General features: G+C 38.7%; 1 protein-coding gene across 4 annotated transcripts in view; it reads left to right on the forward strand.

Annotated features, from left to right (window-relative positions):
• Positions 1-19572, forward strand: part of LOC131530060 (uncharacterized) — a 175737-nt gene that overhangs the window by 111425 nt on the left and 44740 nt on the right. The window contains exons 67-74 of one of the 4 annotated variants that reach the window (XM_058760131.1): positions 6370-6543; positions 8727-8897; positions 9074-9247; positions 9594-9767; positions 10523-10696; positions 10839-11009; positions 11111-11281; positions 12720-13349. The exons of 1 other annotated variant lie outside the window; for it this stretch is intronic. In XM_058760131.1, coding sequence (XP_058616114.1) covers positions 6370-6543; positions 8727-8897; positions 9074-9247; positions 9594-9767; positions 10523-10696; positions 10839-11009; positions 11111-11281; positions 12720-12900 — 1390 coding nt within the window. In that variant the 3' untranslated portion in view covers positions 12901-13349. Of the gene's footprint in view, positions 1-331; positions 390-6369; positions 6544-8726; positions 8898-9073; positions 9248-9593; positions 9768-10522; positions 10697-10838; positions 11010-11110; positions 11282-12719; positions 13350-18197; positions 18372-18541; positions 18716-18895; positions 19242-19572 lie in introns of those variants that run through there. 2 more of the 4 variants (XM_058760134.1, XR_009268306.1) reach the window with 2 other exon arrangements.

The following is a 19572-nucleotide window of genomic DNA, read 5'->3' on the forward strand; positions in this document are numbered from 1 at the left end:
AATCGAGTGCAACATTTGAAATATGATAGGCAACCTTTCATTGCATTTAAATGTTGCACGACGTGAGGATAGTTATATGTTCTATCCTTTATTTATTTTGAATAGTAAAAATATGTAGGCCTATATATTATAATAAATATAATGTACTGTTTTTGCTGTACTTTGGATCAAATAAATGAGCTGAAGACACTTCTTAAAAAAAACAAACAACAACATTACAAATCTTACTGTTTAAATAATTTGACTGGTAGTGTATGTATTGTCACCATGTTTGCTTTGTCTTTGTCCGTTCATTGTGTTGCTCACGTCTGTTTTGTGTTTTCTCATGCAGTTTCTGCTGTCTCCCGTTTTCCTGGGTTCCAGTTTCCTGCCACTGTTTTGGATATTTCACCCATGATATCTTGACTCTTCTGTTGTTTATTTGTTTGTTTGTTCCTAATAAACTGTTTAACTGCACTCACAAGTGAATCTCAAGTTATTTTATGTGATAGGTATACACATTTCTTTTTTCCTCACATTCTTTCTTGTAACTCTTCTCTCTCAGTCACACACCTGACTCAATGGCTCATTATGGAGCTCATTATGCGGGCCTTTGTCTTCTCAGGTGTGAGCCACGCCCTCTCGCATAGAGCCTTTCCACTCAAAAAGTGAATTAGAAAATTTAAATCAATATATTGTTTTCTCTGAATGAGTGAGTTAGATTATTTTCAGATCATTTTGAAGCAAATATTCTAGGCTACAAGATCCAGTTCTCAAAAGTCTTGTGAACAAATGTTCTGTATGTGTTTTATGGCCTTATTTCAGTTACTTTAAAATTTTAGTTTTTTTCTAACCACGCATAAACGTTGTTTTCTCAAAAACACAATCACGTACGTACATGCTGCTCACATATTATTGTAGCCCAGTTTGTGCTGAATACAGTGTTTTTAGACTTTAGCCATTAAAATGTTTATAAGCAACTGAAAAAAGCACAAATGTCAGGGCATGTCAAAATTTCTCTGGGGCCCCAAAACACCCTCAGACCCCAGAGGGTTAAATAAAAACTTAAAATTTTACTGTAAACTGTGGCTTTTAATATAGTCAATTTGTGTGTGTGTGTGTGTGTGTGTGTGTGTGTTTTGTTTTGTTTTGGGTTTTTTTCTCAAGAAGGTGGAATGTTTTATAGTGTTGAACTGTGTTTTGTGTGATTGGCTGTTCACTGTAGATGTCACACCTTCAGGTGCACAATCCAGAGTTGGTATGTCTTGTAATGTATGTATGTGTGCACCAGAGATTATAGTAAATTAAAACGTCAGTGGTTGCACTAACACATGAACAGTGGTGGAAAGAGTACTGAAAATTTGTACTTAAGTACAAGTACTGTTACATTGCTGAAATAATACTCAATTACAAGTAAAAGTACTGGTGTAAAAACAGTACTTAAGTAAAATTACAAATTACTCTTCTCAAAAACTACTCAGAGTACTAGTTACTTTTTGGCCAGCGATATTAATGATTTTCGTATTCATTCATATCAAAGATTTATGTGGATAATAGCTACTTTGAGCAAAACCCACTTTTAACTTATTAGCAAAGTACGTGAATTAGTGGTTATGATACAGTTATTTCTAACTTCAATATCAATATTAAGGTCCCCATGAACCGGAAGTTGCAACTGACTTCAGTGTTGTGATGTATTTTCAAGTGAAACAGAATATTGAGTAAAGGGCGGGGTTTTATTGTGGCACACCTCCTCTCCACTTCTTGCTCATAGCAGATTCACGGTTGGATAGGAGTGGTTAAGAATATTTGCTTGTTACGTCTGACATCACGCTTAACTGCTTCTGGGTCCTAACGCTCTGGCAGACGCCCCAAGAAAACAACAAACTGTGCTAATATACACCCACGATGTCATGTAATACTGAAAAATTATAATCCTAACCTTTATCTCCATACTGAAATCCCAGATGGCCAGACAGTGTTTCAACTAAAATATTAGTGTCTGAGAAACTGTGAACACAGAGACTGTAGTGTGCACTGCAGAATTTGTGTATGCTTAGCTTAAATATGTAGTATTAAATAGTGCTCATAAATGGCTGTTGAGATAGTATTCTCAAATGAAATGAGTAGAGGCTTGGACCTGGAAACAGCATTCCTTACATCATGACTCAACAAGAGGATTCTCCCCAAATTGTCAAACTGACGTCATCAGAGCGAGAACGCCATTCCCGAGCAGAAGCATATTTTCAGTTTTTGATTAAAAATTAAGACGGCAGACATTTTTTTTTTTTTTTTGGTGTATTGACTACAAGACTAGTAATATGCACTAAAAAAGGAAGTAGGGTCATTTTTTTTATTTCATGATGAATCATTTTCAATACCATTGTCATGAATCCGGGTCCACGACGCTCCCTCTCACCACCAGAGGTCACTGTCTCCCGGATTCAATTCCCCAAACTCCACTCACCTCATTATTGTTTAATTTGCCCCAGCTGTGTTCCTGATTGCTGTCCCTTCTTAAGCTCCCTGTGTTTTCTGTTCTGCTCTCGTTCGTCTCACTTTTGTGCCAGGTATGCCTGTTATTTACGTCTGCCCTGTGCCTCGTGTATGTCTTGTTTTCAGTACTTGTGTTTGCTCTGGCTTTTCTCTTCGGGTGGTTTCAGTTGTGTTTTTGTTTATTTTATAATTTGTTAATAAAGAAGATTCCTTTTGCCAGCACTTGAGTCTTCGTTCCTCCCAACCCGTGACAGTACGAACGAGACATTTGAAGACTCAGCGGCAATGGGAATCTTCTTGTACCCAGCTCCTGGTCGACAGAGGAATCAGGCCCCAGCCAGTGGGCCACATCCTTGCCCACAAGACAATCGCCCTTTTGGGTATTACGCCGAAGACCTCTTCGAGGTAGGCCAGGAGCTGGGGATTAGAGGGAGCAACCTCATCCAGCTGTTTTTAGCGGGCCTGGATGAGCCTGTCAACCGGGAGGAGCTGGGGGAGATAGATACGTGGTCCTATTGGGAGATGGTCGACCACGTCATCTACTTGAAGGAGGTGGAGCTGCGGGAGGGTGCCCCCCTCCCAATCTGGGCTGTTGCTCCAAGACCTCCTCGGATCGTGCCAGCCACTTCCAGTGTCTCGGGGTCTTTCTTTGGCCGCCCCGGGCCGAGACGCAGCGTGGAGGATCCTCCGCTGATGTCGGTGAGGGGAGCGGCGGCACCCACTCACAAGGCTCCCGCGCCCGCTCACAAAGCTACCGAAGCGGGGATATCCGCGGAGCTTTTCTCTGAGGGGGCAGGGCTCATCTCAGGCCTTCTCGAGGCGGCGGTGCCCGCTCACAAGGCTCTCGAGGCGACGGTGCCCGCACACAAAGCTCCCGAAGCGGCGGTGCCCGCTCACGAACCTCTCGAGGCGGCGGTGCCCGCTCACAGTTCCTCCGAGGCGGCGGTGTCCGCACACAAGGTTCCCGAGGCGGCGGTGTCCGCACACAAGGTTCCCGAGGCGGCGGTAGCCGTTCACGATCGTCCCGAAACGGCGTTGGCCGTTCACGATCGTCCCGAAGTGGCGGTAGCCGCTCACGATCCTCACAGGATCCCCGAAGCGGCGGTGTCCGCACACAGGGTTCCCGAGGCGGCGGTGTCCGCTCGCGGTCCTCCCGAGGCGGCGGTGTCCGCACACAAGGTTCACGAGGCGGCGGTGTCCGCTCGCGGTCCTCCCGAGGCGGCGGTGTCCGCACACAAGGTTCCCGAGGCGGCGGTGTCCGCACACAAGGTTCCCGAGGCGGCGGTGTCCGCACACAAGGTTCCCGAGGCGGCGGTGTCCGCACACAAGGTTCCCGAGGCGGCGGTGTCCGCACACAGGGTTCCCGAGGCGGCGGTGTCCGCTCGCGGTCCTCCCGAGGCGGCGGTGTCCGCACACAAGGTTCCCGAGGCGGCGGTGTCCGCACACAAGGTTCCCGAGGCGGCGGTGTTCGCTCACGTTCCTCTCGAGGCGGCGGTGTCCGCACACAAGGTTCCCGAGGCGGCGGTGTCCGTTCACAAGGCTCCCGAAGCAGCGGAGCCAGCCATTGCCCGTTTCAGGGTGGCAGCTCCGCACACGCTGCTGTGGTGGCCGCTGGTTCTGCCCTGGGTCCCCATCCCGCCGGCGCTGCCTCAGTCTCCAGGTCCCCCACCAGCACATGGACCTGGCCCCCCATCCCTCCCCTTCCCCTGCTCCGTTCCCGCCTGGCCATCCCCCTGGTTGGGTGCTTGGAAATGTCTGGGAGCCATTCCTTAGAGGGGGGGTCCTGTCATGAATCCGGGTCCACGACGCTCCCTCTCACCGCCAGAGGTCACTGTCTCCCGGATTCAATTCCCCAAACTCCACTCACCTCATTATTGTTTAATTTGCCCCAGCTGTGTTCCTGATTGCTGTCCCTTCTTAAGCTCCCTTTGTTTTCTGTTCTGCTCTCGTTCGTCTCACTTTTGTGCCAGGTATGCCTGTTATTTACGTCTGCCCTGTGCCTCGTGTATGTCTTGTTTTCAGTACTTGTGTTTGCTCTGGCTTTTTCCCCTTCGGGGTGGTTTCAGTTGTGTTTTTGTTTATTTTATAATTTGTTAATAAAGAAGATTCCTTTTGCCAGCACTTGAGTCTTCGTTCCTCCCAACCCGTGACAACCATTGGCAAAACTAAACTGTATACTGCCATAGGTATTTTAACATCTCAGTTTTTTTTTGTCCATCCATTTTTTTCAAGGCAATCATTATGTTAAACTTTGAGTGGTTTAATCCAAGTCTTCTAAAAAGACACGTTTGCTTTACATGATGAACATTTTCAAATATGCTTTTATTTACATACATATAAACAGTAATCAATTACCATTACAAAAATCTCAATCTTAAACATTTGCTCATTCTGTGTATTTGTGTCTTTAAAATAGAGTAACTTTGTTGCAAAAGATTATAGCAAAAGGAAGCTTGATTTCAAACTGAATTGAATTTACAAAAAAAAAGACAAGTACACGGTCAGTAATAAAATTATAAAACAAATGACCGCAATTCAGTTGAGGTATTCAAAATATGACAAGACTAAATTTTTATAGGCAGTGTTTTAAGAGCCATATATGTTATTTATTTAGATAAATGGAACATCAGATGGCTTTGACCTGTAATGTCTGTATGCAGTTACACAGACTAGGATATTTATATGTACAAATCATACAAATATCCCATTCCAAAACATTTCTAGCATAAACTTACATTGTAAAGAAATTAAAGATCCATCTTTTATTGTTGAAAGACTTTCTGGTGCATATCACTTACAGCCAATACAATTTCCAGTAGCAATTCCATCGGTCAGGCGTGGATCTATTCTGAATGGTTGATAACCTTTCACAAAGTTTATTCCAGCAGAAAAGAGAAATCATTTCTACTTTAAAAGCACAGAGAGATCGCGATTGCACACATTCAGCACACAAGCAATATCGGAGTGAGAGGACAGGCAGTTAATTTGTATAAGTTAGGCCTATTTGAGAGCTCGCACCCAGTTTTCTGCGATTACATGGCTGTGTTCTCATGTTACAATAAAGCGCTCGCCACATTTGCATGGAAATGATTAAAATTATCCGGAATACCTGCAATCCCGCGCGGACATTCAAACTCTGTATTGACAGGAGACAGATGCGTGTCAAACTCGCTGTCGGAGAGGAGAGAGACACAGCGTGTATCGGTGTATAGACGGTAGATACTGTGGAGAATGAGTAATGGAACCGTATCAGATATATTCAGTATTGGTATAGATATAGATATTTAGGATAACACTACCATGTCGATTGTTTCTCCAAACTTTGACTCCATAGTTACGCTGAGCTCCCTCACTGTCTGATCAGATCTCCAAAACCTGCTGCAGAGGCGTCTTTTCCCGGGTTCAGATATCAGGGCTTTTATTGGTCCGTTTACGTTCAGATATCTTTATTGGCTACTGAAATGCCGTCAAAGGTTTGAATATCAATTCAAATTGTGGGCGTACTCAGTAATGAAGTATGATTTAAAAGTAACAAAGTAGATTATTTTGCTAAATTTGTACTTAAGTACAAGTAAAAGTACAGCTTTAAAAATATACTCAAAAAAGTACAATTACCCGAAAAAAACTACTTAATTACAGTAACGTGAGTAGTTGTAATTCGTTACCTCCACCACTGCACATGAATAAAATCACATGAATGTTATTTTATTGTAATTGTAGGTCACTGTAATGTGATTACAATTAAGGTTACTGATTTATATTAACCCATTACACCCAAAACTGGTTTACCTGTTATCCAAAGAGGAAAAATTTATTTATAATGTATTTATAGACTTAAGTGGATGTTGTATAATAAATTTAGTTTTTCGTGTTTATTATGTATTTATTTTCTAGACTTTCAGACTGCAGTATCACTGAAGAAGGTTATAAAGCTCTGGCTTCAGCTCTGAGATCAAATCCTTCACACCTGACAGAGCTGGATCTCACAGGAAATGATCCTGGACAATCAGGAGTGAAGGAGCTCAATGATTTACTACAGGATCCAAACTGTAAACTGAAGACACTGAGGTCAGATGTGATGAAATAATATAAAATTAATCATATGTGACCGTGGACCACAAAACCAGTCTTAAGTCGCTGGGATATGTTTGTAGCAATAGCCAAAAACACATTGTATGGGTCAAAATTATAAATTTTTCTTCTATGCCAAAAATCATTAGGATATTAAGTAAAGATCATGTTCGATGAAGATATTTTGTAAATTTCTTACCATAAATATATCAAAACTTCATTTTTTATTAGTAATATGCATTGCTAAGAACTTCATTTGGACAACTTTAAAGGTGATTTTCTCAATGATGCACCCTCAGATTCCAGATTTTCAAATAGTTGTATCTCGGCCAAATATTGTCCGATCCTAACAAACTATACATCAATGGCAAGTTATTACATCTTATTTATTCAGCTTTCAGATGATGTATAAATCTCAATTTCGAAAAATTGACACTTAAGACACTTAAGAAATTTGTGGTCCAGGGTCACATATAGGCAATTTACTTATAAAAAAATGTTGTTTTAGTGAGAAAATATGTCATTGTTGTACCAAAGTTAGTGATTTCAAGATTTTAAAAAAATGGGTTTTTAACAATATTTACTATTCTTTCCATCAGTGGCGTGCACAGACCTCCAGAGGGGCAGGGGCAGGGGCAAAAGGTGGGGGGGGGGGGGTTGTATGGGTTTGGTCCCCCTCAGCTAGGGGTGGGTGATATGGCAAAAATACCACTATTTTTTTTTTAGAAATATCACGATTCACAATACTATCACAATTCTTTGTCATGTTGGATTTTCTATTTTGCAAGCTGTTTGAGCAGTACAGCCAAACTAATTTCCCTTTTATAAAGACAAAGCCTTTCAAGGTAACAAAATATAAAAAAGTATGGCGGATATTTAGGCCAAAGTGGGTGAAGATAAAAATCGTTGTCATTATTTTATCTTTGTTATTAAAAAATGAAAGCAAAGATACACATTACAAATACACATAATATACAAATATTTTATTTTTTATTTTCAGGTAGTCTACAATAATGAACAAATATAAAAATAAAACACTGTATAGATTGATTACTATTAAAGCATCTGTATTAAAGTTTTTCAGTCAAGAGTAGCGAGTGATTTTTCTCTTTGTGTTTGGTGTTTTATTAACATTAAAGGAATAATTCACCCCAAAATTAAAATAGGCTAGTGTTTCATTTGTATACCTTCATTTACTCACTCAAAAGTTGTTTTAAACCTGAACGAGTTTCTTCTGCTGAAAATAAATGCTATTTTGAAGAATGTGCTGGTCTACAGTGACTTCCATAGTATTTTTTTTTTTCCTACTGTTAAAGTCAATGTGGACCAGCAACTGTTTGGTTACCCACATTCTTCAAAATATCTTCTTTTGTGTTCAGCACAAGAAAGAAATTAATACAGGTTTGGGACAACATGTGAGTGAGTAAATAATGACAGAATTACAATTTTAGGGTGAACTATCCCTTTAATTACAGTCGGCAGCATATTTAGTACTGTCCCTTTAAGACCTGCACGCATCTAATATACAGGCACGCATGCGTTTCTCTCAGCTGTTTACCTTCATTTTAGACATAACCAACTGAGTCTATACATAAACCTGGTGTGTTTTGACAGTATTAGCACAAAACATAACATAGTTCAGTAATCAGGCGCTGTTTGACGGGCTTTTTAGAGCACGCGCTTTGGGTGTATGTGCTCAGAAAAGGCGCTCGTCAGAACAGCACACTGAGTGAAACGTTTAACCAGTAAGTCTTTGAAGCAGATGCAGATAATGTACTTTTGGTGACTGCGAATAAGTGCAGTGTCCCGTGAGAGTAACTCTACTGCTGAGTTAACACTGATGTGAATGTATGTGGCGTTGTACAGTATAGAGACGGCGGCGCCAGAACTGCAGCTGATAGAATGCGCGCTGAAGTACGATACTCCCATATTTCTTCAAAAAAGCAAATCTTGGAGACATTTTTATAGTCCACGATCAAAAATCGTCATATCGAACACCTCTACTCTCGGCAGAAATCGCAGACTGGGGGCACCGGACCGCAAGGGCACTTTACCGTCGGACCTCAAAGGGGCAGGGGCTCGAGCCCCTGGCCCCCCCCCTTGTGCACGCCACTGCTTTCCATTACATCTTAAATGGTGAGGTAATTTAATTGAATCCTACTTCATCTTCTCTTCTGCAGGTTTTTGGGTCCTACTGCAGATGAAGCCTGTCAGTATGTGAATGGAATTGTGGGTAAAAACCCGTTACTCCTGAGAGAGCTGAATCTGAGTGAATGTGAACTAGGAGACACACGAGTGAATCAGATCGCTGCTCTACTGCAGGATAAACACTGTCAACTCAACACACTTCAGTAAGTATTTCATATTATTTTATACTTTTAAATGTAAAATATCTTCCACACATAACATTATTTTGTTGTTATATTTTCAGTATCTTTTTTGGAATAAAATTATCATTGTTGTTCAATAAGAAAGGTTTTGAGATAAACTGAAGAATGTTTCCTGTCATTGTTTTCTGTCTCTGCAGGCTGAGTAAAAACAGTATTACAGCAGAAGGTTGTGCTGCTCTGACTTCAGCATTTAATTCAAATCCTTCAAACCTAATAGAGCTGGATCTGAGTGGAAATAAACTACAAAACACAGGAGTTGAGAAAATTTGTCTTTTGTTGAAAAATACACAATGCAAAATGGGAAAACTTAAGTGCGTATTTTCAAATCTACATTTTTGCATGTTAATATATGCTTGAAAATGTCTATTTCATTATGTTAACTGAAAAAATAATACTACTAAGGCTGAAATTTCCATTTCAGTACTTGTATCTCTATGTATAGTACTATATACTGTAACTGAATGTAAGTTATTGAGTAAATGAGAATTAGATTATGTTGTTCCAGGTAGTAGTCAGACGTTATTTATAAAGCATGGTACTAGTAAGCTGATCTGTGTTTTAACAAAGAATAAACAACTGAACTTAACTGAGTTAAGAATAACAACTACTATTAACAACTACTTCTTCTTCTTTTTTTCTTTTTCTTCTTTTTATTAGACTTTCAGACTGCAGTATCACTGAAGAAGGTTATAAAGCTCTGGCTTCAGCTCTGAGATCAAACCCTTCACACTTGATAGAGCTGGATCTCACAGGAAATGATCCTGGACAATCAGGAGTGAAGCAGCTCAATGATCTACTGCAGGATGAACGCTGTAAATTAAAGACCACCAGGTAATTTAGAAACTGCACCCTAATCATGCTTCTATGTAACATCAGTGATCAGTCAATTATGTCTTGTTTTGATCTAGTGTTTAATTAATCATCTTGAAATCAAATATTATATAAAAAATGTAATATTAACATTGGCAGATACATATATTTTTGTGTTGCCACAAACACATTGTATCAACTGTCAGTTACCAACACTTGTACTAAACAAAACTTACAAATTGTTTATTTCTTTAAACAGTAAGCACTATCCATTCCATAAAACTGGTGTGTACGCAGTGCTGATCCTAGACTTTTGGGGGCCCTATGCAAAACTGTGTTAGCGGTGGGGTGGGGTGGGTGTTTGTTTGGGGTGTACGAGTTATGAATTATGAAACGCATTTGTCCGTGTTCACTCCATCTCGAATCGCGCTCATGGTAAGCGCTTGAGAAACACTCTTCAACTCACTTCCACGTCCACTCGGTACGCTTTCAATTTTTTTTTTTTTTTTGTCTCAAGCAAGAGACTGTATGACATTCACGTTACGTGATTTGCCTGATTTTTATGTAGAAAGGGCGACAGCGCACCACATTAAAAGAAATTAACATTCATGTTTTCTTAACCGCTGGCCAAAAACTGAACCTTGCTCTAATACACTAACTATACAATAAGTGGAAATGTTCTGTTTTCTGAGCTGGGCCTCTGAGGAAGACGAGAGCTGCAAAAGGCATACAACTGTAAAATTAACTAATCTAAAATTCTCTTGTATATCTTGTAGGCTTTTGAAAAGTCCTGATGCACAGGAAGCGTGTGACTATCTCACTAGAGTTCTGGGTAAAAGTCCATTATTACTGGAAGAACTGGATCTGAGTGAAGATAAATTAGGAGATCTGGATTGGGAGAAGCTCTCTGCTCTTTTGATGGACTCTCATAGCAAACTGGAGACAATGAAGTGAGTGATGTTATACATTTATAACTTTTGTTTATCATTATAAAAGACTGCCAGTCACATGTGTGAGCAGATATGAAGAACTGTTGATTGTATGTGTGTTGAATATGTGTTGAATAATAAATAACTCTGTTTTTGTGTTCAGGCTGAATAATTGTGAGCTGACAGAGAAAAGCTGTTCAGTTCTAGCTACTGTTCTCTCCTCCAAAACCATCCTGAACGAGATGAACCTGAACAACAGCCGTCTGCTGGACTCAGGAGTCAAAGGGATCTGTGAGGGACTGAAGAATCCTGTGTGTGTGCTGAAGATACTCAAGTGAGTACATTTCACCAGCAGCTACACTCAACAAAATAACAATTACAGGAATATGACATATTTGATGACGATATTGATATATATATTTTTTTATATTTCAGGCTGAATAAGTGTGATCTAACTGAGGAAAGCTGTTCAGGTCTTGCTTCAGTTCTCAGTTCAGACTCCAGCAGTCTGAAGGATCTTGATCTGAGCAAAAATAATCTACAGGATTCAGGAGTAAAGCTGCTCTCTGATGGACTGAAAGAGAACTGTAAACTAGAGAAACTCAGGTGAATTTATGTGTAACATATTAACCCTATAAAACCGACGGGAGCGCCCGCACTCCGGTTTGCGTGTCTCTGTTTAAATGTCAATAGAAACCGAAACCAAAAGGGTAGCGCAATAATTATTTTTGCATTCAAAATCAGAGACGTTACACAGTCAGATCAAGTCTACAACATGCTCCTGTTGCGTTGTTTTCACCCTCTAACAAGTCTGCACAAACTGCATAAAATGCGTATACAACAAAATACGCTAAAAATAACATTGCACATCTTTGCACACATGTTCTATAGATCTGAGGTTGCTAGCGGTTGCTAGATACCTTTTACTACGTCTACTATGACGTAATCACGTTCTGTGCACTATGACCCCAAGGTGTGTTGCATGTGGTGACGTCACAAGCCGCGACATTTGACTTTCATTTGCTGTATGTATATACTACTGCTGCTGCTGCATTCTATTCATCGCTCTTATTTATTTATCATTGCAACCTGTAGCTTTTTTTTCTTTTTGACACATGCACACAAATGCACCTTTACAAATGCAAGCACAATCACACACTCGCGTGCATAATGTTACGACTGCATGAAAACATAAGTACATGCACGCGGAGGTTTTGGAGCTACTAACGTTACTCGCGTGCGACGACGAGTAACTCTCCGACTGCTCATCTGCTCCAGAATCTGTTTCTAGTGGGGTTTATTTTTGTTTTATGTATTTGTTTTGTTTTGTTTTTACACAAGAATAACTGAGATGTTTTTTATGTATTTATTTTTCAATCAACATCGCTCTCAAAAGCAAAATATAATATTTTTTTACCCCACAAATTCAAATGCACTCCAATCATTATGATAAATTACAGATTTTAGAGTAGTGTAACTGATTATTTTACATTATTTTTTGTAGTTGTTCAATCAATATATTATCGGTTTGACTTCACAACGCACGTTTATAAAAATGAGTGTATCTCACAAACGAATTTATGTAATCAGTCCAAATCAATTGTATGTAGTTTCAAAGTGTTTTATGCAAGTTTTTTACATTGACAAGTTTGAGGTTTGACATTTGTGATATTTCTGTATTTAGTAAAATATGTTGGAAAAAAAAATCGATTTTCATATTTTTGTTGGTTTATTGAACTTTTGAGCTATTTATCTAGTAATTATGGATTTCTTACATACACAGCCTTCAAATTGGAGGTGTAAGGATTGTATTGATATATGGCATTTGGAAATACTCAAAAGAATGACAGCACAGCATGTAAAAATACTAAGATATACTCTGGCGGAATTGTTCTATGGCAGGTCTTAAAGGGTTAAAGGTCTCTGGCCATGATTTTTGCCTCCATATTCCAACATCTGTTGTTTGTATGGATTAATGTTGTTCTGGACATTTGTGGACTAATTGATTAATCAGCTGAATTTTACATTTTCATTCCCATTCTAGGCTTTCAGACTGCAGTATCACTGAAGAAGGTTATAAAGCTCTGGCTTCAGCTCTGAGATCAAACCCTTCACACCTGATAGAGCTGGATCTCACAGGAAATGATCCTGGACAATCAGGAGTGAAAGAGCTCAATGATTTATTACAGGATAAACGCTTTACATTAAAGAGAATCAGGTCATAATTGTCTTCATATATCTAAAAATGAGATATAGATGTGATGTCAGCTGTATGTAAGTAGGCAGAGGGGATAAATTAGCTTGTGCAGCATTAGAAAGACAGGAAGAGGAACTTACAGAATTGCAATTCAAAGCAGTTCACCAGTTAAACAATTGAATTTCATAGGTTTTGTTAAACAAAAATAATGTAAAAACAAATTATTATTAAACTATTATTGAAATAAATTATTATAAAGAATTTTTGCAAATTGTTGTTGTCTTATTATTTTCTTCCTTATTTGTATAATAGATTTTCTCAATGAAACTGGAGCCCGTTTTCATAATGATAATTTCTCTTCTACTTCCTGTAGCTTTTTAAAAAGTCCTGCTGCAGAGGAAGCGTGCAAGTATCTCACTGAAGTTCTGGGTAAAAGTCCATTATTACTGACAGAACTGGATCTGAGTGAAGATAAATTAGGAGATCTGGATTGGGAGAAGCTCTCTGCTCTTTTGATGGACTCTCATTGCAAACTGGAGAAAATTAAGTGAGTGAACATGATTTATACATTTTGCAGACACATGTGAGCAGACATGAAGACCCGTTGATCTGATGTGTGTTGAATATGTGCTGAATAATAAATAATGCTGTTTTTGTGTTTAGGCTGAATAACTGTGAGCTGACAGTGAAAAGATGTTCAGTTCTAGCTACTGTTCTCTCCTCCAAAACCATCCTGAAAGAGATGAACCTGAACAACAGCCGTCTGCTGGACTCAGGAGTCAAAGAGATCTGTGAGGGACTGAAGAATCCTGTGTGTGAGCTGAAGATACTCAAGTTAGTACATTTCACCATCAGCTACACTGACCAGAGGAAATGTTATACAGTGCTGCTGGAAAGTTTGCGAACCCTTTAGAATTTTCTATATTTCTGCATAAATATGACCCAAAACATCATCTGATGTTTCGCACAAATTTTCATCCTGAAAGTAGAGAACCCAAAGAGAACCCAACCAAACAAATGAGACAAACATATTTTCTTTGTCATTTATTTATTCAGGAAAATGATCCAATATTGCATATCTGTTAGTGGCAAAACTATGTGAATCTCTTGGATTAGCAGTTCATGTAAAGGTTAAATTAGAGTCCATCTGTGCAGAGGTGTTTTCAGTCAGTGCAATGACTATCAAATGTCAGTACCTGACCTGTTTTATTCAAAGAACAGGGATCTGTCAAAGTCTGATCATGTTTGTGGAAGTGTCACGAACAAAGGAGATTACTGAGGACCTCGGAAAAAGAGATGATGTTGCTCATCAGGCTAGAAAAGGTTACGAAACCATCTCTAAAGAGTTTGGACTCCATAAATCCACAGTCAGACACACTGTGTACAAATGGAGAGAATTCAAGACCACTGTGACCTTCCAGAGAAGTGGTCGACCAACAAAGATCACTCCAAAGCAGAATGTGTAATAGTCTGCGAGGTTGCAAAAGTTCCCAGGGTAACTTCTAAGCAACTAAAGGCCTTTTTCACATTGGCTAATGTTAATGTCCACCATCAGGAGAACACTGAGCAACCATGGTGTGCATGGCAGAGTTGCAAGGAGAAAGCCACTGTTTTCCAAAAAGAAAATTGCTTGCTAAAGATCATGTGACCTAGTTTGTGTCTTTCATTGATTATGTCATTTAGTTCAGGTGTGTGTCATTAATTATCGTCATCTTCCCTCCTATATTAGATGTGTTCAATTCACTGTTTGTCGTCCGGTCTACTACGTCCCTACGCGTTATCCTGCCTGTCTGACCTGTGTTTACCCTCTTGTGGATTAATAAAGACTATTTGCATTCAGTATTCCACCGTAGCTTGTCACACATTAATGAAACCAGAAGTGGCTTACCTGTGTATTCAGCTCTAATGTGATTTGTCATTTTTTGGTAATCAGACTATTGTGCAATAATTATTTTAATTAAATTAATTTAAACCACAATGAATAAAATCTAGTTTAAAGTTTCTGCAGACTTTCAGACTGCAGTATCACTGAAGAAGATTATAAAGCTCAAGAATAACAGATTCCTAGTCATCATTATATAACAAATTAATTTTAGCAGAATAAAACTGTGGCATATCTGATAAGGTAAACTGTAGTGTGATTTATTCATATTTATTGATATTACACTGATGAAATAATATCAGCTGCAATGTTAATTTAAATTTGTGTTTTTATTTTTTCTAGACTTTCAAATTGCAGTATCACTGAAGAAGGTTATAAAGCTCTGGCTTCAGCTCTGAGATCAAACCCTTCACACCTGATAGAGCTGGATCTCACGGGAAATGATCCTGGACAAACAGGAGTGAAGCAGCTCAGTGATTTACTGCAGGATACAAACTGTCAACTGAAGACACTGAGGTGAGTGTTATTAAAATAAGCATAATTTTAGAAGAATTTTAGAATTATAATAATTTAGAAGTGTAATTTAAAATAATTAAATTGTCAAAAAGACATTTGTAAAAACTTTTAAATTGCCGAAATCCCATTCACAACATTGTGAATATAAATCATTATGTGACAGGAAAAATCAATGTACTTCTACTATGTTCAGGTTGTTACAAAGTCCTGACGCAGAAGAAGTCTGTAAATATCTGACTGAAGTTCTTGAAAAAAACCCGTTACTCCTGAGAGAGCTGAATCTGAGTGAACATGAACTAGGAGAAACACGAGTGAATCAGATCGCTGCTCTACTACAGGATAAACACTGTAAACTCAACACACTGATGTGAGTGTTATGTTCATTTATTATCGTGGATTTTACTTATGTTAAAGACAACAGGTGACCAAAACTCAATAATTCTCAGTAATCGCTGAATTTTGGCATCAAGTGCTTTGTGTTTATAAATTTTCTCTCTCATATTCAACATTTTAGGCTGCGTAATTGTCATCTAAGAGAGGAAAGCTATTCAGCTCTCGCTACAGTCCTGAGATCAAACTCCAGTCTGAAAGAGCTTGACATGAGCAACAATAATCTGCAGGATTCAGGAGTGAAGAAACTCCAGAATGGTTTAGAAGATAAAAACTGCACACTGAAAAAACTCAGGTGAGTTCACTGAAACATTGTTTGATTTTAATAATAACATACCCTAATGTCCAGTGTTAAATTACTCCACTAAATAAGTTTATGTCAGATGAAATATGCCTTTTTCTTTTTTCTCTAGGCTTTCAGACTGCAGTATCACTGAAGAAGGTTATAAAGCTCTGGCTTCAGCTCTGAGATCAAACCCTTCACACCTGATAGAGCTGGATCTCACGGGAAATGATCCTGGACAATCAGGAGTGAAGGAGCTCAGTGATTTACTACAGGATCCAAACTGTCAACTGAAGACTCTGAGGTGAGACATGATGAAATGATACAAAATAAATTATATGCAGCCTATTTTTCATAGACATACTAATACAGTCTAATGGATAGGGCTGGGCAATATTTTTTTCCCCATATGAATCAATATCAGTATTTACCACAATATTTATTTCATACTATTAATGAGGAAGGAAATGTATTACACATTTGTTTGACCGTGAGAATAAATGCAAATAGAGCTTGTTTTTTTTTACAAGTAAACTCCACAAAGTAAGAAATTTAGGGCTCCAATCAAATTCTGTTTTCCTTTTTTCTGTATTCCCTGTTTTATGATTTAATATCACAAATGTAATCAAAATGGGTGTTTAATGAAATGAATGAAACTTATAATAATTGAATCAATCTTTTAAAATGCAATCAAAAAGAAATATAATTTACAACAAAACGAGGCATTATTTTTTGTGAAATAGTGTGCTGCACAACAGAATTTGTATACTGAATAAATTAAAATATGGATGAAAAATACACCACAAGCATCACATGGACTTGAGTATGTGTAGTACATGAAACTTTTTTTTTTACTGCAGGTTTTTGGGTCCTGCTGCAGATGAAGCCTGTCAGTATGTGACTGGAATTGTGGGTAAAAACCCATTACTCCTGAGAGAGCTGAATCTGAGTGAACGTGAACTAGGAGACACACGAGTGAATCAGATCGCTGCTCTATTGCAGGATAAACACTGTAAACTCAACACACTGATGTAAGTTTCACAGTTATGATGACACAAGTATTTAATACTTGTGAACTTGCTGCTGGGTGTGTTCTGTGTATCTTTTACTGAAGAGTGCTTACTGAATAATCAATGATTGCTTTTTGTAATGTCATCATCGAACAAATATTTTTCTCTTAACACAGTCTGAACAACAGCGATATCACAGAAGAAGATTGTCATTTATTGGCTGAAGCTTTAAATTCAAACCCTTCAAATCTGACAGAGCTGAATCTGAGTGGGACTAAACTCAAAAACTCAGGAATGAAGTTCTTCTCGACTCTGTTTAAGAATGAACGGTGTAGACTGAAAAAGCTGAAGTAAGTAATTTAGTCAATGTGTAAAACAGGCCAACTACTACTAAACTGATGCTATCATTTGTTACATTACACTTTTTTTTACAGGTTTAATTCCATCCGTGTTACTGAAGAAGGTTGTGCTGCTTTGGCATCAGCATTCAGTTCAAACCCTTCAAACCTGATTGAGCTGGATCTGAGTGGAAATAAACTAGGAGACTCTGGAGTGACTGAAATCTCCAGTCTAATGAGAAATTTACAATGTTCACTACAGATTCTCAGGTTAGGAATTGGTTAATCTAAACATGAATCAGTATGAAGCTCAAAACTGGCCTGTAAATGAAGTTTAAAATTAACACTCTATATGCCAAGTGAGGGATAATGTACATCCAGCCGGTTGTTATCGCAGAATAAACCCAGCAGGGTGATCAGGACCCTGACATGAAGCGGAGGGTTCTTGCATCAGCCTGAAGGGGTTTATTCTGAGATAACAGCTGGCTGGATGTACATTATCCTGCTTAATACATAGCTACTTGCCACATAAGTAAATAATTAGACACAAAATATTGAATTAAGTTGAAATATTTTATTAGCTTTTCAAATAAAAAAGATTCCACCAAGAAAATGAAGACTGTTGTTATCAGTGAATAACACTATAATGCAATGATTGCGGGTAAATAAGTCTCCAGTAGGCTTGTAATTATTAATCAGGTGGATGCGTGTCATGAAGAACCTTTTTCAGTAACATCACTTACATTGCTGAAAAAAAGACACATTCATTTCTCTTATTGAAAAAAATTTTGGGGTGCTGGGAAATATAAATATTCTAATGACACAATCCTCATATTGAAATCTTTTTATAAAAGGAGTAATTATTACCGTTTTAAGACTTTTTTTTTAATTTTTGTATTCCTCTAGACTTTCAGACTGCAATATCACTGAAGAAGGTTATAAAGCTCTGGCTTCAGCTCTGAGATCAAACCCTTCACACCTGATAGAGCTGGATCTCACAGGAAATGATCCTGGACAATCAGGAGTGGAGCAGCTCAGTTATTTACTACAGGATCAAAACTGTCAGTTGAAGACACTGAGGTGAGACACGATGAAATAATACAAAATGAATCGCATGCAATTCATTTTTATAAATATTATTTCACAAATATAAAATAAACCATTTCACATGCAGAATCATAGGCTATTTTTCATTAGATTAAGTTTATTTAGGAATTTAATTTAAACCTTAATTTAAACCTTTTCTGCAGGTTTTTGTGTCCTGCTGCAGATGAAGCCTGTAAATATCTGAATAAAGTTCTTCACACTAAAAACCCGTTACTCCTGAGAGAGCTGAAACTGAGTAAACGTGAACTAGGAGACACACAAGTGAATCAGATCGCTGCTCTACTGCAGGATAAACACTGTAAACTCAATACAGTGATGTGAGTATTTCACATGGTTTATGCTTTACAAAAAATGTTGATGTTACACTTTTATAGTCTAATGAAACACTGTTATTGTTGTTCTATAAAATATTTAAGGACTGAGATTAATTGATCTGTCATATGAACCTATCCTTCTGTTACTCTATTAGTTTCATGTCTTTGTTTATTTCTCTGCAGGCTGAATAATAACAATATTACAGAAGAAGGTTGTTGTCACGCCCCTGGACTGTTTTGTTGTGTTTTCATTCCCCATGTGCTCGGTGTGACCTAATTTCTGCCATTGTCCAATTATGAGTTAATCACCTTCATTGTGTTCACCTGTCTGCCCCTCGTCATCTGCCCTATATTAGTTGCTGTCCTTTGAGTTCTAGTTTGTCGGTTATTGTTGATGTTACCCTGTGTGTGTACCTCCTCGTTTCCAGTTATATTAAATCTATTGTCCCCTTTGAACCTTCGTCTTCGTACTTTGCGTCTGCACTCCACAGAACCGTGACAGAATAACCGACCACACAGAAAGTAAAGTATAGCCATGAGTTTCCCCTCATTTTGTTTTCCGTTTTCGTCAGTTTTATTTTCTGTTTTTGTCATGAATGACCCTGCCTGCCTCCTCCTCATGCTGGAGCAGAGGAGCCTTTCCCTCGAGGACCATACAAGACTATTCGTGGAAATCTCCAACTATACCCACTACCGGACTACTGCCTCTGCACATTCTACCAAACAAGCCTGAATGATGAGTGCAGAGCGCAGTTGTCCGGAGATGGTCCTCGGGAGATTTTGCCACCTTTGTGGAGTGGGTGCTGGTGTCTTGTGGATCCCCACTGACCGTGGACTACAAGGGCGATGACACCAGTCCC

Source organism: Onychostoma macrolepis, chromosome 22 (assembly GCF_012432095.1).
Source record: "Onychostoma macrolepis isolate SWU-2019 chromosome 22, ASM1243209v1, whole genome shotgun sequence".
Taxonomy (NCBI): Eukaryota; Metazoa; Chordata; class Actinopteri; order Cypriniformes; family Cyprinidae; genus Onychostoma; species Onychostoma macrolepis.